At 38.1% G+C, this 21,230-nt stretch overlaps 1 protein-coding gene across 6 annotated transcripts in view; it reads left to right on the top strand.

The window, feature by feature from the left end:
• The window catches only part of OPA1 (OPA1 mitochondrial dynamin like GTPase), a 94,075-nt gene that overhangs the window by 31,444 nt on the left and 41,401 nt on the right, over window positions 1–21,230 (top strand). For all 6 annotated transcript variants that reach the window (XM_027108679.1, XM_027108672.1, XM_027108654.1 and 3 more), the window contains 9 exons: window positions 8–79; window positions 160–259; window positions 955–1,085; window positions 3,719–3,791; window positions 3,884–3,956; window positions 5,216–5,331; window positions 6,231–6,295; window positions 7,063–7,139; window positions 20,271–20,436. In XM_027108679.1, the coding sequence (XP_026964480.1) occupies window positions 8–79; window positions 160–259; window positions 955–1,085; window positions 3,719–3,791; window positions 3,884–3,956; window positions 5,216–5,331; window positions 6,231–6,295; window positions 7,063–7,139; window positions 20,271–20,436 (873 nt within the window). The remainder of the gene's footprint in view (window positions 1–7; window positions 80–159; window positions 260–954; window positions 1,086–3,718; window positions 3,792–3,883; window positions 3,957–5,215; window positions 5,332–6,230; window positions 6,296–7,062; window positions 7,140–20,270; window positions 20,437–21,230) is intronic.

Below are 21,230 nucleotides of genomic sequence, written 5' to 3'. Positions count from 1 at the left end.
TGCGCAGACCATATCCTTAAATGTAAAGGGCCCTGGACTACAGAGGATGGTGCTTGTTGACCTACCAGGTGTGATTAATGTAAGTATCTACAAAATGTGTGTTTTATCTTCCTATTGTGAAAGACATTTATAATGACATTTAAAACCTTTTTTTTCAAGACTGTGACATCAGGCATGGCTCCTGACACAAAAGAAACTATTTTCAGTATCAGCAAAGCTTATATGCAGAATCCTAATGCTATCATACTATGTATTCAAGGTAAGTCTAATTGAAAGATTTTAATTGTACTAATATTCTTCCTTACTTAGCAATCAAAGCTTTGTTCTACATATGCATGTTACATAAACATACAAAATAAATATGTTTTGTCATCTCCTCTTACTTGTTCGTTTTATTAGTAAATAGAATTGAAGTTGGTGATATTTTGATAAATTTCACTGTGTAGGCATCATAGACATTTTTATTGGCTAGAATGTCTTTTCATAACTAAGATAAAATATTAAGAAAAATTTTCTTACTATAATGTAGACACAAGGATGTAGCCTGTTGAAGTTTTTAAAACCTACTTTGTAACCATTACAGTGTCTTATTTATTTATTTATTTATGGCTGCGTTGGGTCTTTGTTGCTGCGCATGGGCTTTCTCTTTTGGAGAGTGCGGGCTACTCTTCCTTGCGATGCGTGGGCTTCTCATTGTGGTGGCTTCTCTAGTTGCAGAGCATGGGCTCTAGGCCTGCGGGCTTCAGTAGCTATGACACATGGGCCCAGTAGTTGTGGCTCGTGGGCTCTAGAGCACAGGCTCAGTATTTGTGGCGCACGGGCTTACTTGCTCCTTGGCATGTGGGATCTTCCCGGACCAGGGCTTGAACCCGTGTTCCCTGCACTGGCAGGTGGATTCTTAACCACTGCGCCGCCAGGGAAGCCCTACAATGTCATTTTTCAATCTTTTTTCAGATGGATCTGTGGATGCTGAACGCAGCATTGTTACCGACTTGGTCAGTCAAATGGATCCTCATGGAAGAAGGACAATATTTGTTTTGACCAAAGTAGACCTGGCAGAGAAAAATGTGGCTAGTCCAAGCAGGGTGAGGGCAAGTTCTTTATACAAGCTTCAGTTGTGACAGGGACTGGTTGGGGGAATAAAAAATTTCCTTGTGAAATACAAGTAGTAATGGGATTTTTCTTGGTTCTCATTAAAAACAAAGTATTGTATAGTTACAGTAAATTACTTAAGTGCAATATCCAGGTATAAGTGAAATTCCACAATTGTAATCAGTTTGCTTCAAATACTTAAAACTGCTAATGTTGCTTACTCTAATTTAATTTAAATTTTGTATGTTGACATACAGTCATTAACCTCATTTGTAGTATTTTTTGTTATAGTTTAAACTTTTTTTTAGTTGATGTTCATTAATTAATGTAGAACTAGTGACAGTTTAAATTCCTTTTGGGCCTTATTTTATTTTGTCCTGTTTTTTTTAAATTTTTTTATTATTTATTTTTTTCAGATAAACATTGCGTTTCTTAACTGATGAAAGACTGTGAGGCAGATTTTCATAATAGAGAAGGCATTGGATGGGGTGTCAGGGCTCAGCATTCTTATCCATGCTCTACCACCAACCAGCTGCATGTCCTTGGGCAAATCTTGTTACTTTTCTGCATCCAGTCAGTGCACCGTCCAACCTATTAGTCTAGTTGATCTCTAGGTCATTTTCATTTCTGAGATTCTGTGACTTCTATTCATGGTATTCAGTGTCCCTTCTCTCCTCCTCCCTTAACAAGGAAAGTATTTTATTTCAAGGTACGATTGTGTGCCACGTTTATTAGGACATGCTCTCTACTTAATTATGAAGGCATAAAAAAGTGGGTAAAAGTGGGTAAAAGTGCACAATCTGTAGCCAGATTGCTTGGTTTCACATCTGCGCTACTGTTTGCTAGTTGTGTAACCTTAGGTAAGTTGTTTTACTTTTTCAGTGTTTTAGGCTTTCTCATCTGTTGGAAATGAAGATATTAATGGTACTGTCCCATAGGTAATGAAAACTTATTGAGTTAAATATCCATCGTAAAGTGGTTGAAATAGTGCTTGGCACAAAAGTGTTACGTAAATGGTGGCTATCATCTGTTGTTATTATATCTTCATCCTCCATGGAACAACTTCAGATATAAGTACCCATCCCTCTGGCTACTGCTTAGAATTTCTCTTTTTCCCACCCGAAACTCTGTAGGACTATGCCTCTGTAATGGGGTTCCCAAGGCAGACCACCCCTAGACTCCCTGATTCCGTAGGACTCACAGGACTCAGTACATAGTCATACTTCCACCTAAGATTTTATTACAATGATAGGATGCAAAGCAAAATTACAAAATGAGAAGGTGCAGAAGGTGATATCTGAAGGAAACCAAACTCAAGTTTCCAAGAGTTCTTTCCTAGTAGAGTCATACAGGAAATGCTTAATCCTGCCAGCAACAAGTTACTCATTAGAGACACAGCACCTAAGGTTTTTATCGGGGGCTGTTCATGTAGCCACCCTCAAGTACCAAGATTCCAGACGCCCAAAGGAAAGCAGATGCTCAGCATAAACCACATGGATTGCACAATGAGCCACTGTTATTTAGGGAAAGTTTTATATCAGTGTAGGGAATTGTTTACCAGTTAAGTTCCCAGATGCCAGCCAAGGACAGGCAGGCCTTTCTGAGGACAGCAGTCTCAGGCCTGCTGTGTTAACTCTTTTCTGTACAGCCTCGGTGACCTTAGCTTTGCCTTATTTTTAAGGGTAAGGCCTGCCCTTGGCCGTGTTGGTCCTGATAGGGAGGAGGGGAGAAGTGAGGTAGAAGCAAATTTCTGTGCTTCCTTCCCATTTCCCATCATTCCTTTCATTTTTCTCCTCTTCTTTAGGAAAATGAGTTTGCATTTCCTTTGAATACAGTTGAAGCTTATATCAGTCTTTTTTTATACCAAAGATTTAGCATTAGCTTAGAAATGTAACTTGTCTTAGAGGAGGGATTCTTATCTCAGTATTAATCTTAATGAGCTTCTGGGAGTAGGAACTCTTTTATGTTATGTGTGAATGATAGATCTCTGTGCAAATGTGCATTTTTCTGGAGACAGAGTCTGTAGTTTTTATTTCATTTAGAAAAGGAGTTTTGACCCTAAAAGAGTTGAGAACCACTGGATCCAAATCTTTTTTTTTATAGAGTTAAAAAAAGAAAAAAAAAAAAAAGACTGTCCAACTTTGTTAGAATGTAGATATTGGGGAAATAATAATAGCAGCTACTATTATTGTGTGCTTCTGCATGCCTGGCACTGTGTTAAGTATCATATAACCTTTTCAACTACCAGTTTGAAAAAGTTAAGTAGCTTACTTAAGGCCACACACCTAGTAAGTGCCAGAGAAGAAATTCAAACTAAGGCCTGACTCCAAAGCTCTATATGTCATTCCAAGTTCTAATTTTGGTACTTAAGTTTTAACAATACATTTTTAATATAACAAAACTAAATGTATTTCATTTTTTCCTCAAAGAGCAATTGAAATGCATTTCAGTACTTTTGTACAGACATATATAGCAGTTGAAATACATTTCAGTACTTTTGTACAGACATATATTTACCCAAACATATACCTATATAGCATTATTAAATTTGCTTTCTAAATAGCATGTTATGCTTTAAAAATTATGTAAACTTACATCTGTTTATTTTTCCCACTTTTGAAAATAGATTCAGCAGATAATTGAAGGAAAACTCTTCCCAATGAAAGCTCTAGGTTATTTTGCTGTTGTAACAGGAAAAGGTATGCAAAGACAGATTATTATAGTTTTTTGTTGTTTTCAAATAATAAAAATGAATTTTCTTAGTGAGAACTTTACCATCATCTCCCCCTAGGAAACAGCTCTGAAAGCATTGAAGCTATAAGAGACTATGAAGAAGAATTTTTTCAGAATTCAAAACTCCTAAAGTAGGTATCTTGTTTAAATATTTAAAGAATTTATAGTGAGGGAGTAGCTTCAGCTGTTTTCATTTAAAAGTTTGTTTTATAGCTATCAGTTTAACATTGAATTTCCAGAATTGAATTCCCAAATAGCGATCTGTATTTAATAAGCAAGTCCTCAAGCTACTCTGACAGAATTGGGAGCAGTTTATCACACAGTACAGTACATGCTGTTGTAATAAACTGCCCCTTGGCATACAGGCATTGGAGACCACACTGACACCACTTAAGTTGTTTTACTTATAAGGTGATTTTTTAAAATCAACACTTACATGTTTAAATGCGTGTACACATTTCTCTTACAGTATTGGGGAAAGTTGGAGTGAGGGGTGGGAGTGTGAAAGGGGTGTCCTTAAATAGATATTGACAGAAATTAACAGAAAATAAGATACTGACAGAAAAGCAAAGAGGAAAAGCTAAAGGGCAACTGAATTTTAAAACATTATAACATGTAGAGAGTCTCTTGAACTGGAAGAGTGCGTTTGCCTCTATATTAGTATAGTAAGTCAAGGTAGTCTTTTCACACGTAGTCTTGAGAATTGTCTGTTGGGTTGGGAGCTGGCAAGTGGGTAGAACTATGCTATCCAATATAGTGGTCACTAGCCTTGTGTGCTTGTTTAAATTTATTTATTTATTTTTGGCTGTGTTGGGTCTTTGTTGCTGCACGCATGTTTTCTCTAGTTTCAGCAAGCCGGGGCTACTCTTTGTTGCAGTGCGCGGGCTTCTCATTGCGGTGGTTTCTCTTGTTGCGGAGCACGGGCTCTAGGTGGTGTGGGCTTCAGTAGTTGTGGCTCTCGGGCTCTAGAGCACAGGCTCAGTAGTTGTGGCGCATGGGCTTAGTTGCTCTGCGGCGTGTGGGATCCTCCCACACCGGGGCTCGAACCCATGTCTCCTACACTGGCAGGCAGACTCTTAACCTCTGTGCCACCAGGGAAGTCTCTAAATTTAAATTAGTTAACATTAAATAGAAGGAAAATGTGAGTTCCTCAGTCACGCTAGCCACACATTTCAAGGGGTCAATAACCCCATGTGACTAGTAGCTACCATATTGGACAGCACGGGTATAGATTACTTTCCTCATCACAGAAAGTTCATTGGACCGCCCTAGTATAAAATGATTAAGTGGCTATTCTCATTATGTTATAACAAGCACATTCTCAAACTTGGTGATAGTATTGTCCTTTCTGCCACTTTAATATACTTTAGCTCTGGTTATTGTTTTGTAGGACAAGCATGCTAAAGGCACACCAAGTAACTACAAGAAATCTCAGCCTTGCTGTTTCGGACTGCTTTTGGAAAATGGTACGAGAGTCAGTTGAACAACAGGCCGACAGTTTCAAAGGTAAGTTGGGTTTTTAAAATAAACTCTCAAATTTAGATATTTTATTAGGTGGCAGTCTTGGGTATCCATCAGATTCTTTACTTCCTTTGCTTTAACAGTTGCTTTTCATTCATTTACTATAAGATAGTATGTAGGAAAAGGAAAACTACAAATCTTCAGTTGTATGAGAGCAGGATTTTTCTTTTCAGGGGAAACATTGCTAGGAGAACATTACAAAATTTAAACAGAAAGTTTGCAGTAGTGTTTGGGAGAAAGAACCTAGTATAACTATAGAGAACTCAGATTCTGCCTTTTTAGAGGAAAGAGAGGAAATGTGTTGGGAAGCAGAGCAGACAGTGTACTTTCAGCTACATTGTACTGGTTCCTGAATACCACGCTTTCCTGTACCATGGCTTTGCTTGCTTCCGTAGTTTCATTTGGTGAGAGTATATCCTCCGCCCATTTTCTCATTAGGAAAGCCTACCTATTTATTCCATTAGTCCCTCAGCAACCTTGTAAGTGTTATTCTCATCTTACAGAAGAGCAAACTGAGGCAGAGGATAATTTACCTAAGTAACACACCCAGCATCAAACAGTAACAGATAATAGACCCAGGTTTTGAATGGGGTTCAAAATCAGGATTGAGTTGGTGGTATGACTTCAGAGTCCCATGCTCTTAGCAGCTGTACTAAATTGTGTCAGCTGTGTGCTTTGTGGATTGAAAATGGAGAAACTAAAGTCAAAGGGATTAGTTTGGAAAACTGCTATTCTGAGATATTGAGAGCCCAGAGTACTCAGGAGCTATCTGTGCACACTCAGAAATTCAGTTAATATAGCAGATATGTGAGAGATAGCCTTTAACCACTGCATCTGGAACTGAAGAGAATCCTCAAACTTGAGCATTTTTCCTTCTTCCTCAGCAACACGTTTTAACCTTGAAACTGAGTGGAAGAATAACTATCCTCGCCTGCGAGAACTTGACCGGGTAATATTTATGTACCTCATGTATTTTGTATATATCTAATTTAGTATTGTGCTCTAACAAAATTTATGTTGACAAGCAAAATCTGGTAAGCTAAATTGTTTTGGTTTTAACCATGATTACTAATTTAGAGTTGCAAGAATACATTTCCACGAACAGTTGTCACTTTTACAAATAACTTAAATTATTTATTACATAATAAAAAAAAGTAGTTAGGGATCATAGGATATCCAAACAAGTAATGAAAATCTTTTTCTGAAAAGATGAAGAATAGTCTTTCAAGGTCTTATAAATTAACATATTTATGTAATGTAAACTTAAAAATTATACATCAGCTTTTTAACCTTTTCACTGTTTATACTCTAAGTTAATAGGTCTTAAGTATTGGTTTTCCTTGATTTTAAAATGCCATCAGTTGTAAAACACAGCATCAGATTACTGTTAGTAATACACTAAATTAATGTGCGTTGATAACTTTCACATGACGTTTGTTACGTAAAAAACTTACCTGAACCAATGTTCCGTGAAAAACTGCATTCAGAGTTGAATAAGGTAGACGTGTGTCAGTGTCTTTGTCCTTATCTGGATATTGGCATTCCTAAAGAAAGAGACTAGAAGAGAAGAGCGTTACTTGTTGGTCAGGCATGCTTCAAACCTAAGTCCAGCCAGTAGCTTGTCAGAGGCCTTCCTTTTAGTTATCTCTGAAAATCATGGCAGGGCAAATTGACTATCTTATGAAAATCTTACTTACGTGTATCTATATTGCCTAGAACGAACTGTTTGAAAAAGCTAAAAATGAAATCCTCGATGAAGTTATCAGTCTGAGCCAGGTTACACCAAAACATTGGTGAGTATTTGACCTTTTCTCAAAGACTTTACTATGTGAATTATAATGGAATACTAAAACTTAGATTGATAAAGCAGTGATTTATTGTAGCCTTGGCCTGTCCCCCCAAACACTTAGTAAATAGGCAAGAACATAAAAGTATGTTTTTTTGCAGAATCTAACCACTATTCTAGTCTAACCAATTAAATATTTTAAGTATAATGAATTATGTATTTATTATATATCTCTGAGAAGAGATATTCTGAAAGATAGCTTTCTTCATGCTCTTTTTTTTTTTTTTTTTTTTTTTTTTTTTTTGTCTCTCACTGTTGTGGCTTCTCCCGTTGCGGAGCGCAGGCTCAGCGGCCATGGCTCAACCGGCCCAGCCGCTCCGCGGCATGTGGGATCTTCCCAGACCAGGGCACGAACCCGTGTTCCCTGCATCGGCAGGCGGACTCTCAACCACTGCGCCACCAGGGAAGCCCTCTCCATGCTCTTTTGAAATCTTCATTCATCTTAGGTTTTTCCTTATCTTATACTTTAATAAATACATAATTTTGATTTCTATAAAATCATTTAGGTAAAAGTTTTATCAAATTGTGCTTTAGCTAAGTATCAAACAGTCTAACAAAACTGGTTGCTCTTGTTGGATTACACTTAGAGAACAAAACTACAGAGAAAATTGCTGTAGGAGAAGAGTATATTGCTTTCAAATTCTCACATCTGCATAAGAACACTGGTGCTTTTGTAATACGTGTCTGATATGTTTTGTACAGATCACATTTGAAATTGAATCCTGTTTGAGATTTTTTTTTTAAATAGCAAGTAAATGCATTCTTTTGAAAAATACTCATGCAAATCGCTTTTAGGGCCAAGTGTCACCTTCAATTTATGTTTTACGTAAATACTGGCGCTCTTAAATATGTTGGAATGGCAGTAACCAAAATAGGTTCCATGTACCTCAAGCAAGCTATGTATAAATAGCTTAAATTTAAAATTTTTATAATCGTATTTTAATTAACAAATCCCTTATATAAAAATTATCTTTATAATGAAGTCTGTAGTTTAAGAATTTATTATTCTTGGAGCAGAACTGCCATTTATTATGAATATTTTCTGTAACTCTTATATTTGCTCAGTTGAAGATTATCAAAATGGAACTTAGACAGTAGTGTCCAGTCCTTAAGTTTGTATTCAGTACTACTAGTTTCCTTATGTTGGTGCCCTTTCTTCCTCAGTAGTGAACCCTTTTCTCTCTTCAAGTAGTCAAAATTTGCCTATTTTTAATCTCTCTCCTTATCCAAAAAAGAATTCTGATCTTATCTGTATTTGTTGATTGATTAATCATATATATATATATACACACACAAAAAAACTTGTTATCATTATTATTTGTATTTTAAGCCAGTTCTATGGCTTTCTATAAGTCATCCAGTTTTTGAAGTTTGCAAGAGATAGATATGTGTGTGTGTATATATGTATGTATGTGTATAGTATATACATATACACATACACACAGAATGAATAGTACTACTTACCTTACTAGGTTGTATGAAGATAATGTACAGAAAAGTGATTTGTAAACTATGATAACTCATAATGCTATTTATGGGAGAAAAATGTGGTGCCTCTGTGAATTTCTGGCATCATCAAATGGAATCGTTAGTTTTGTTTGGACAGAGCAAGTCTGAAATCAAAGTGTACCTACACTTAAGCGAGCCTTGAAGATAAATCTAATTTACTTAACACACGGGTGGTGAAGGGAATTTGTGAAGGGACAAGAAACCTGTATTGCCAGATTGCCTATTGAGAAGGCAAGGGAGAGAACTAGGACATCTGGCTGCTAGAGATTTATTCTTTGAGCTGCTGGATCTTTTCATCACCACCCCTCCACCTCCGCCGCACCCTTTTTCCCCAGATGCTGTAGCTTAACACAAACATAGATCAAAATAGCATGTCCTAATCTTAGCTGTTTGTGCCACATTGATTTCAACTGCATTGCACCCCAAAATGTTTTATTTTTGTGACGTAGTTGATGTTGTATCAGGTAGTATCTTTTTGCTACTTAATGCCTTATGTGACACTTTAGGATACAACTCTAAGATGTTTATAATTATTTAAGTCACAGGACTGTTTGATCTGTATTTGGTAATTTGGAAGCACTGTTACAAGCATTTTGTCATTCTATACTTCAGTCATATTTTAAGAAAGTTATTGGAGGTTTAGATTTGACATATGATTCATTAGAGTAAGAAATAGGCTCTCAGCGCTTTCACACAATATACTTGATCTTTAGGAGTCGATTACGGACACTAAGCAGGAGATAGTTATTTTATCCTTATTTAGAAGGATAACTGGCAGGATTTATAGAAATACACTTAAAAATGGTATCGCAGTATACATACAATTTTTGGTGAAAAGTGTTAAGTTTATTTTGTTGAAGTTAAAAGAATGAAAGGAATATGGGAATGCACAGTTAAGTACCCTAACTCAGATGTAAGGAATCAAAAACGATTTCTTATAATTTGAGATTTAAAGAGTGAATAGATACTAGGTAAAGGCAGTGACCAGAATATTGCAGAGGCCAAGAGGTGAGAGCAAGAAAAGTGACACAAGTAACTGAAGACAGGTACCTATGGCTTTAGCATAGAAGGAGGCAAGAGGAAGAAGATGAAACGGTGGATATAAGCAAGATATAGATGAGTAAGGGCCTTAGAAACCATGTTTAGAAGCTTGAAATTTATCCCACAACCAGTGAGGGCCAATGAAGAGGTTTAGGCAGATTTGCATTTTAAAAAGATTTTTGTAGTAGGGAAAGTGGAATACAGGTGGAGAAAACTGAGCAAGGAGACAGTTGACTGTTGAAACAATCTAGACCAGAAGAGATAGTGGCTTGAACTTGAATAGTGGTTGTACAGGTGGAGAAGAGGAGTCATTTTTGAGATATTTGAGAGGTTACCTAGAGGATAGAATTGACAGGATTTAGTGATTGGATGTGTAGGTAATGGAGAAGAGGAGTCAGTTAAAGACTGAGTACATCTATATCCAGTAATTATATTGCTAGGGCTCTATTGAAATGAAGATATTTTTGACGAAGATGAACACATAAGAATCTTCACCATGGTTTTGTTTATAAGTGTAAAAAATTGAAAACTTGTGTTTTTATTTGTAATTACATAATATTTGATTTATCCATAGAGTGGATTACTATGCAGCCATTGAAAAATGTAGGATGTCAACATGGAAAACTATGTACAATATACTTGAATATTATGTTTATTAAACAGTATGTGTAATATCACCTGTGTAAACACACACAAATAGTAATGTAGGCATTGAATATTTTTAATGATAAATTAAGCTGTGAATAGTGGTCATTTAGTGAAAGAGACATTATGGAGGACTTCTTACTTTTTCTGTATTGGTTTTAAATTATATGGAGTAAGTCCTCTGCTTTAAAAGAAGAAATTTTCATTTTGAAAAAAATTTTAATTAAAAGGGCATATAGGTAGAGTTCAGGAGATAAAGGGGGTGATAAATAGAACTATAATGGTAGTTGTATTTTGTGTATTAGTGGTATTTATCCCTGGACGATGGCAAAACTTAGAGAAGAAGTCTACAATCACCTAGAATATATACTGGGGGAACTGGTCGATGTGAGTAGAGGACTAATGGTCTGGAAGAGAGATTGTGGGGTAAGGAGAACATCCACTTCCTGACTCTGAAGCACATTCAGCTAATGAGCAGCTTCCAGGCAGCAGAATTTGAGGACAGTTACTGCCTGTAAGGGAGGGTCAGGAAAGGTTTGAAGATGTAAGGAAAAGGGAAAGAATGAGAATATAAAATGGTTTGTTTGTTGTGGAACAAGGTATTGGAGGCACAATAAAAGTTATTGTGATGGAGGGGAGCAGGGGGAGTCTGGACGGAGGACAGCAGCTTAGTGATGAAAGGGCAAGTGAGCTGGGTAAGGATAAGTGACAGCAGCCACCTTTGGTGGATTGAGAAGCTGCAGCCTCCTTTGAGAAAGTTACCTAAGGCTTGTCAGAATTTGGTGGTGTGGAATTTTGTTATGATCTCCTTGAAAGGGTGTCTGGGTTGTAGAGTCCTGTCCCATAGACTCCTAGGAAGAGATTAACAGACCATGTCTGTTCTGAGGCAGGAGCAGCAAAAGGCGTTCGTGGTCAGAGGCTGTATCCTGATTTTTTGTTCATCTTTCAGATATCTTGAGTTTGTGTTTAAAATTGTCTGAATAGATGGCCCTGACAGACTTCTTTTCTTCCACCTTGCTCTTAAAATTCTCCCATTATCTGTCATTAATGCCATGACTAAATGGACTTTGTCCGTTTGATCCTCAGTGGTGTATTCTCTCCGCATATTCATTCTCTCTCTCCTTCCTTCCTCCCTTCTTTCCTTCCTTTTGTTTTTATTGAAATATAGTTGACATGCAATATTATGTTAGTTTCAGTGCACTACATAGTGTTTTGTTTTAACATCTTTATTAGAGTATAATTGCTTTACAGTGGTGTGTTAGTTTCTGCTTTATAACAAAGTGAATCAGTTATACATACACATATGTTCCCATATCTCTTCCCTCTTGCATCTCCCTCCCTCCCACCCTCCCTATCCCACCCCTCTAGGTAGTCACAAAACACCGAGCTGATCTACCTGTGCTATGTGGCTGCTTCCCACTAGCTATCTGTTTTACGTTTGGTAGTGTATATATGTCGATGCCACTCTCTCACTTTGTCCCAGCTTACCCTTCCCTCTCCCCATATCCTCAAGTACATTCTCTAGTAGGTCTGCATCTTTATTCCCGTCTTGCTCCTAGGTTCTCCTGACCATTTTCTTTTTTTTTTTTTTAGATTCCATATATATATGTTAGCATACGGTATTTGTTTTTCTCTTTCTGACTTACTTCACTCTGTATGACAGTCTCTAGGTCCATCCACCTCACTACAAATAACTCAATTTCATTTCTTTTTATGGCTGAGTGATATTCCATTGTATATATGTGCCACATCTTCTTTATCGATTCATCTGGTGATGGACACTTAGGTTGTTTCCGTCTCCTGGCTATTGTAAATAGAGCTGCAATGAACATTTTGGTACATGACTCTTTTTGAATTATGGTTTTCTCAGGATATATGCCCAGTAGTGGGATTGCTGGGTCATATGGTAGTCCTCTTTTGAGTTTTTTGAGGAAATTCCATACAGTTCTCCATAGTGGCTGTATCAATTTACATTCCCACCAACAGTGCAAGAGGGTTCCCTTTTCTCCACACCCTATCCAGCATTTATTGTTTGTAGATTTTTTGATGGTGGCCATTCTGACCAGTGTGAGATGATATCTCATTGTAGTTTTGATTTGCATTTCTCTAATGATTAATGATGTTGAGCATTCTTTCATGTGTTTGTTGGCAGCAATCTGTATATCTTCTTTGGAGAAATGTCTATTTAGGTCTTCTGCCCATTTTGGATTGGGTTGTTGTTTTTTTGTTATTGAGCTGCATGAGCTGCTTATATATATTGGAGATTAATCCTTTGTCAGTTGCTTCATTTGAAAATATTTTCTCCCATTCTGAGGGTGGTCTTTTGGTCTTGTTTATGGTTTCCTTTACTGTGCAAAGGCTTTTAAGTTTCATTAGGTCCCTTTTGTTTATTTTTGTTTTTATTTCCATTTCTCTAGGAGGTGGGTCAAAAAGGATCTTGCTGTGATTTATGTCATAGAGTGTTCTGCCTATGTTTTCCTCTAAGAGTTTGATAGTGTCTGGCCTTACATTTAGGTCTTTAATCCATTTTGAGCTTATTTTTGTGTATTGTGTTAGGGAGTGATCTAATCTCATACTTTTACATGTAGCTGTCCAGTTTTCCCAGCACCACTTATTGAAGAGGCTGTCCTTTCTCCACTGTACATTCCTGCCTCCTTTATCAAAGATAAGGTGACCATATGTACATGGGTTTATCTCTGGGCTGTCTATCCTGTTCCACTCATCTATATTTCTGTTTTTGTGCCAGTACCATACTGTCTAGATTACTGTAGCTTTGTAGTGTAGTCTGAAGTCAGGGAGCCTGATTCCTCCACCTCCGTTTTTCTTTCTCAAGATTGCTTTGGCTATTTGGAGTCTTTTGTGTTTCCATACAAATTGTGAAATTTTTTGTTCTAGTTCTGTGAAAAATGCCAGTGGTAGTTTGATAGGGATTGCGTTGAATCTGTAGATTGCTTTGGGTAGTAGAGTCATTTTCACAGTGTTGGTTGTTCCAATCCAAGAACATGGTATATCTCTCCATCTATTTGTATCATTTTTAATTTCTTTCATCAGTGTCTTATAATTTTCTGCATACAGGTCTTTCATCTCCTTAGGTAGGTTTATTCCTAGATATTTTATTCTTTTTGTTGCAGTGGTAAATGGGAGTGTTTCCTTAATTTCACTTTCACATTTTTCATCATTAGTGTGTAGGAATGCAAGAGGTTTCTGTGCATTAACTTTGTATCCTGCTACTTTACCAAATTCATTGATTAGCTCTAGTAGTTTTCTGGTAGCATCTTTAGGATTCTTTATGTATAGTATCGTGTCATCTACAAACAGTGACAGCTTTACTTCTTCTTTTCCAATTTGGTTTCCTTTTATTTCTTTTTCTTCGCTGATTGCTGTGGCTAAAACTTCCAAAACTATGTTGAATAATAGTGGTGAGAATGGGCAACCTGTCTTGTTCCTGATCTTAGTGGAAATGGTTTCAGTTTTTCACCATTGAGAATGATGTTGGCTGTGGGTTTGTCATGTATGGCCTCTATTATGTTGAAGGAAGTTCCCTCTATGCCTACTTTCTGCAGGGTTTTTATCATAAATGGGTGTTGAATATTGTCAAAAGCTTTCTCTGCATCTGTTGAGATGATCATATGGTTTTTCTCCTTCAGTTTGTTAATATGGTTTATCACATTGATTGTTTTGCGTATACTGAAGAATCCTTGCATTCCTGAGATAAACCCCACTTGATCATGGTGTATGATCCTATTAATGTGCTGTTGGATAGTGTTTGCTAGTATTTTGTTGAGGATTTTTGTATCTATGTTCATCAGTGATATTGGCCTGTAGTTTTCTTTCTTTGTGATATCTTTATCTGGTTTTGGTATCAGAGTGATGGTGGCCTCGTAGAATGAGTTTGGGAGTGTTCCTACCTCTGCTATATTTGGAAGAGTTTGAGAAGGATAGGTGTTAGCTCTTCTCTAAATGTTTGATAGAATTCGCCTGTGAAGCCATCTGGTCCTGGGCTTTTGTTTGTTGGAAGATTTTTAATCACAGTTTCAATTTCAGTGCTTGTGATTGGTCTGTTCATACTTTCTATTTCTTCCTGCTTCAGTCTCAGCAGGTTGTGCATTTTTAAGAATTTGTCCATTTCTTCCAGGTTGTCCAGTTTATTGGCATAGAGTTGCTTATAGTAATCTCTCATGATCCTTTGTATTTCTGCAGTGTCAGTTGTTACTTCTCCTTTTGCATTTCTAATGCTATTGATTTGAGTCTTCTCCCCTGGCTAATGGTTTATCAATTTTGTTTATCTTCTCAAAGAACCAACTTTTAGTCTTATTGATCTTTGCTATCTTTTCCTTCATTTCTTTTTCATTTATTTCTGATCTTATCTTTATGATTTCTTTCCTTCTGCTAATTTTGGGGTTTTTTTGTTCTTCTTTCTCTCATTGCTTTAGGTGTAAGGTTAGGTTGTTTATTTGAGATGTTTCTTGTTTCTTAAGATAGGCTTGTATAGCTATAAACTTCCCTCTTAGAACTGCTTTTGCTGCATCCCATAGGTTTTGGGTTGTTGTGTTTTCATTGTCATTTGTTTCTAGGTATGTTTTGATTTCCTCTTTCATTTCTTCAGTGACCTCTTGGTTATTAAGTAGTGTGTTGTTTAGCCTCCATGTGTTTGTATTTCTTACAGGTCTTTTCCTGTAATTGATATGTAGTCTCATAGCGTTGTGGTTGAAAAAGATACTTGATACGATTTCCATTTTCTTAAATTTACCAAGGCTTGATTTGTGACCCAAGATGTGATCTATCCTGGAGAATGTTCCATGAGCACTTGAGAAGAATGTGTATTGTTTTTGGATGGAATGTCCTATAAATATCAATTAAGTCCATCTTGTTTAATGTATCATTTCAAGCTTGTGTTTCCTTATTTATTTTCATTTTAGATGATCTGTGCATTGGTGAATGTGGGGTGTTAAAGTCCCCTACTATAATTGTGTTACTGTCGATTTCCCCTTTTATGGCTGTTAGTATTTGCCTTATGTATTGAGGTGCTCCTATGTTGAGTGCATAAATATTTACAATTGTTACATCTTCTTGGACTGATCCCTTGACCATTATGTATTGTCCTTCTTTGTCTCTTGTAATGCTCTTTATTTTAACATCTCTTTTGTCTGATATGAGAATTGCTACGCCAGCTTGCTTTTGATTTCCATTTGCATTGAATATCTTTTTTCATCCCCTCACTTTCAGTCTGTATGTGTCCCTAGGTCTGAAGTGGGTCTCTTGTAGACAGCATATATACGGGTCTTGTTTTTGTATCCATTCAGCCAGTGTTTGTCTTTTGGTTGGAGCATTTAATCCATTTACATTTAAGGTAATTGTCGATATGCATGTTCCTATTACCATTTTCTTAATTGTTTTGTGTTTGTTATTGTAGGTCTTTTCCTTCTCTTGTGTTTCCTGCCTAGAGAAGTTCCTTCGGCATTTGTTGTAAAGCTGGTTTGGTGGTGCTGAATTCTCTCAGCTTTTGCTTGTCTGTAGAGCTTTTAATTTCTCTGTCAAATCTGAATGAGATTCTTGCTGAGTAGAGTAATCTTGGTTGTAGGTTTTTCTCTTTCATCACTTTAAATATGTCCTGACACTCCCTTCTGGCTTGCAGAGTTTCTGCTGAAAGATCAGCTGTTGACCTTATGGGGATTCCCCTATGGGTTACTTGTTGTTTTTCCTTTGCTGCTTTTAATATTTGTTCCTTGTATTTAATTTTTGATAGTTTGATTAATATGTGTCTTGGCGTGTTTCTCCTTGGAATTATCCTGTATTGGACTCTCTGTGCTTCCTGGGCTTGATTAACTACTTCCTTTCCCATATTAGGGAAGTTTTCAACTATAATCTCTTCAGATATTTTCTGAGTCCCTTTCTTTATCTCTTCTTCTTCCGGGACCCTTATAGTTCGAATGTTGGTGTGTTTAATGGTGTCCCAGAGGTCTCTGAGTCTGTCCTCAGTTCTTTTCATTCTTTTTTCTTTATTCTGCTCTGCAGTAGTTATTTCCACTATTTTGTCTTCCAGGTCACTTATCTGTTCTTCTGCCTCAGTTATTCTGCTATTGATCCCACCTAGAGTATTTTTAATTTCATTTATTGTGTTGTTCATCGTTGTTTGTTTCATCTTTAGTTCTTCTAGGCCCTTGTTAAATGTTTCTTGCATTTTGTGTATGCTATTTCCAAGATTTTGGATCATCTTTACTATCATTATTCTGAATTCTTTTTCAGATAGACTGCCTATTTCCTCTTCATTTGTTAGGTCTGGTGGGTTTTTATGTTGCTCCTTCATCTGCTGTGTGTTTTTCTGTCTTCTCATTTTGCTTATCTTACTGTGTTTGGGGTCTCCTTTTTGCAGGCTGCAGGTTCATAGTTCCCGTTGTTTTTGATGTCTGTCCCCAGTGGCTAAGGTTGGTTCAGTGGGTTGTGTAGTCTTCCTGGTGGAGGGGACTAGTGCCTGTGTTCTGGTGGATGAGGCTGGATCTTGTGTTTCTGGTGGGCAGCACCACGTCTGGTGGTGTGTTTTGGGGTGTCTGTAGCCTTATTATGATTTTAGGCAGCCTCTGTGCTAATGGATAGGGTTGTGTTCCTGTCTTGCTAGTTGTTTGGCATAGGATGTCCAGCACTGTAGCTTGCTGGTCGTTGAGTGGAGCTGGGTCTTGGCTTTGAGATGGAGATCGCTGGGAGATTTTCACTGTTTTATATTACGTGGAGCTGGGAGGTCTCTTGTGGACCAGTGTCCTGAACTTGGCTCTCCCACCTCAGTGGCACAGCCCTGATGCCTAGCTGGAGCACCAAAGAGCCTGTCCTCCATACAGCTCAGAATAAAAGGGAGAAAAAATAGAAAAAAAGAAGAAGATAAAATAAAGTTATTAAAAGAAAAAATAATTATTAAGAAAAAACGTTTTCTTAAGTAATTAAAAAAAACAACGGACAGACAGAACCCTAGGACAAATGGTAAAAGCAAAGCTATACAGACAAAATCACACACAGAAGCATACACATACACACAAACAAAAAGGGAAAACGGGAAAAAATATATATATATCGTTGCCCCCAAAGTCCACCTCCTCACTTTGGGATGATTTGTTGCCTGTTCAGGTATTCCACAGTTGCAGGGTACATCAAGTTGATTGTGGAGATTTAATCTGCTGCTCCTGAGGCTGCTGGGAGAGATTTCCCTTTCTCTTTTTTGTTCCCACAGCTCCCGGGGTTCAACTTTGGATTTGGCCCCGCTTCTGCGTGTAGGTCGCCTGAGGGCGTCAGTTCTTTGCTCAGACAGGACAGGGTTAACGGAGCAGCTGCTTCAGGGGCTCTGGCTCACTCAGGCCGGGGGTGGGGGCGGGCGGGGAAGGGGCACGGAGGCGGGGTGAGCCTGCGGTGGCAGAGGCCGGCGTGACGTTGCACCAGCCAGAGGCTCGCCGTGTGTTCTCCCGGGGAAGTTGTCCCTGGATCCCAGGACCCTGGCAGCGGCGGGCTGCACAGGCTACTGGCAGGGCAGATGTGGATAGTGACCTGTGCTCGCACACAGGCTTCTTGGTGGCGGCAGCAGCAGCCTTAGCGTCTCATGCCCGTCTCTGGGGTCCGCGCTTTTAGCCGCGGCTCATGCCAGTCTCTGGAGCTTCTTTAAGTAGCGCTCTGAATCCCCTCTCCTCGCGCACCAGGAAACAAAGAGGGAAGAAAAAGTCTCTTGCCTCTTCGGCAGGTCCAGACTTTTCCCCGGACTCCCTCCCGGCCAGCCGTGGCGCACTAACCCCCTGCAGGCTGTGTTCACGCCGCCAACCCCAGTCCTCTCCCGGCGCTCCGACCGAAGCCCGAGCCTCAGCTCCCAGCCCCCGCCCGTCCCGGCGGGTGAGCAGACAAGCCTCTCGGGCTGGTGAGTGCTGGTCGGCTCTGATCCTCTGTGGGGGAATCTCTCCCCTTTGCCCTCCGCACCTGTGCTGCTGCGCTCTCCTCCGTGGCTCCGAAGCTTCCCCCCTCCGCCACCCTCAGTCTCCACCCGCGAAGGGGCTTCCTAGTGTGTGGAAACCTTTCCTCCTTCACAGCTCCCTCCCATTGGTGCAGGTCCCGTCCCTATTCTTTTGTCTCTGATTTTTCTTTTTTCATTGCCCTACCCAGGTACACAGGGAGTTTCTTGCCTTTTGGGAGGTCTGAGGTCTTCTGCCAGCGTTCAGTAGGTGTTCTGTAGGAGTTGTTCCACATGTAGATGTATTTCTGATGTATTGGTGGGGAGGAAGGTGATCTCCGCATCTTACTCTTCCGCCATCTTGAAGCTCCTCCTCTACATAGTGATTTGACAATTGCATACATTATGGAAGTGTCATCACGATAAGTCTAGTAACCATCTGTCCCCATACAAAGTTATTACAATATTATTGGTCATGTTCTTCATGCTGTATATTACATCCCATGACTTATTTATTTTACAACTGTATGTTTATACCTCTATCTTCTGCACGTGTTTTGTCCTCCCTCCCATACTCTTTTGTTTTCTGGTTGTAAGGGAAAAAAGACCTGAAAATTAGCAAGGGAAGACCTGCAGCTAAGCTCATTGACCCAATAGACTTAATTTTACACAAAATATTGAGTGAGTATGAGTCAACTTGCATGGCAGGAAGTGTTGGCTCTCCTCACCCAAGAAAAGTGCAGTTTGGCTTTTGGACAGAAAGGGGTGTTTCTGTTGCCCTGAGCTTTGTAACTGCATCCTAAAAGGTGAGGTTACTCCTAAGAGTGATCATTTGATAAACATGGTGTTTTTGTATGTTTTAGCACTGTATAACAGTAAAGATTAGTTTGGGAGAAGCCAAATAAATATTTTCTAGAGATTTCAAATTTTTTCTTGATTGAAGTAGTTTTCTTTATTCTATTTAGAGAACCGTATTCTTGTAAGATGTCTTTTAAAAGGTAGAATTTTCAGCTTGATTATTCATCCTTTATGTTATCATGAAATGTTGAACAATTTTACCTAGCAATATCCCATAATGTCTCTGTGCTTTGTGCTGTGGTCTGATAAATCGTTAAAATCATACCAAGAAGTTTACAGTCTTGGACTCTACTTCACAGTCAACACATATAAAGTATGTATTAATATTAGGTAAATGAACACATAAAAAGATACTTGGAATTACTAGTCATTAGGGAAATGCAAATTAAAACCATAATGAGATACCACTGTAAACCTATTACAGTGACAAAAATGAAAATGACTAATCATACCAAATGTTGGCAAGATGTAGAGGATCTAGAACTCTCATACTCCTCTGGTGGGAATGTCAAATGGTTCAACCGATTTGGAAAACATTTTGGCAGTATCTTATAAAGTTAAATATAAAATTACTATATGATCCAGCCATTCCACTCCTAGATATTTGCCCAAGAGGCACAAGAGCATATGTCATACAAAGACTTGTACATGAATGCTCATAGCAGCTTTATTTGTGGTAGCCTGCAACTGAAAACAGCCCAAATGTCCGTCAGCAGGTGAATAAGTAAACAGATTTATGCAATGGAATATTACTCAGCAAAAAAGGAAATGAAATATTAATATACACAACAACATGGATGAATCTCAAAGTAATTATGCTGATGAAAGAAGACAGAGAAAATAAGAGTACATGCTACATGACTGCATTTATGTTAAGTTGTAGAAAATAAACTAAGCTGTAGTGACAGAAAGTAGATCCAGTGGTTACAACTTTCGAGGATGATGAAAAGTTCATGATCTTGATTGCGGTGGTACATAGGCATGTACATATATCAGAACTTTAAATATGTACAATTTATTGTAAGTTGATACTTCAATAAAGCTGTTTATAAAAGCTTAATATTTGAATTTGGTGTTCTTGGAACTTTTTTTTTTTAATTTCAGGGAGGAAATCCTTCAGCAGTCTTTGTGGGAAAGAGTATCAACTCATGTGATTGAAAACATCTATCTTCCAGCTGCACAGACCATGAATTCTGGAACTTTTAATACGACAGTGGATATCAAGCTTAAACAGTGGACTGATAAGCAGCTTCCTAATAAAGCAGTCGAGGTTAGGATATAATTTAATTAAATGGGTAAGAAGCATTATGTGAAGGGATTAGGAGCTGTGAATTTTAGGTTTTATTCCTATCACAGCCACTATCTTTCTCTTTGGTCCTTATGCTCCTTTTATTCTTTATTCCTAATCTCTATTGGGATTAACCTTAATGCTCCTACCAGTTACTACTGTCAAAAAAATTTACTAATTGGTATGGTGTTGGTCTGAGGGTACTGGTTCTCCTTCCAAAGGTAGCATTTAACAAAACTGGCAAAATTGGTTTGAATGTGAAATATTTTTAACTTCTTCTGTAGTTAGAGATTCCACAAGGAAAATGTTTAATGGATGAAACATTTTATTTGTTGATTTTATGCAGGGCTCAATTTTACTTAAATAATTATTTCCTTAGTTAGGACCCTGCCAGAAGGTTAGACTAGGAATTGTAAGCAAGTACCTTAGAGAAAGCATTTCTGATACCCATGTATCTTGGCTCTACCACTTTGTAGCTATGCGATCCTTGGGCTGTTTGCTTAATAACCTTCCTGTTTTCTCATTTATAAAATAAGGATGAAAGTGTTGCCCACATCATAAATTGTTGTGAGGAGTCAAGGAGTTAACATATGTAGAATACTTAGACAGTATCTGCTCCATAGTAACCATTTGGTAAATGCCAGCTGCTATTATGATGATTATGGTCATCATCCAAGTTGATCTTGCCAGGCACATTACTCTGAAGAACGATTGTTGTAGATAAGAGCCAGTGTGTCCTTTGCTTCGGTGTGAAGTTGCTCACAAAATTAGAATCC

This window comes from Aethalodelphis obliquidens, unplaced genomic scaffold (assembly GCF_003676395.1).
Source record: "Aethalodelphis obliquidens isolate GAN/ISIS:26980383/991018 unplaced genomic scaffold, ASM367639v1 scaffold1, whole genome shotgun sequence".
Taxonomy (NCBI): Eukaryota; Metazoa; Chordata; class Mammalia; order Artiodactyla; family Delphinidae; genus Aethalodelphis; species Aethalodelphis obliquidens.
The sequence above is the reverse complement of the archived record's forward strand: the minus strand, read 5'-3'. Positions and strand labels throughout refer to the sequence as shown.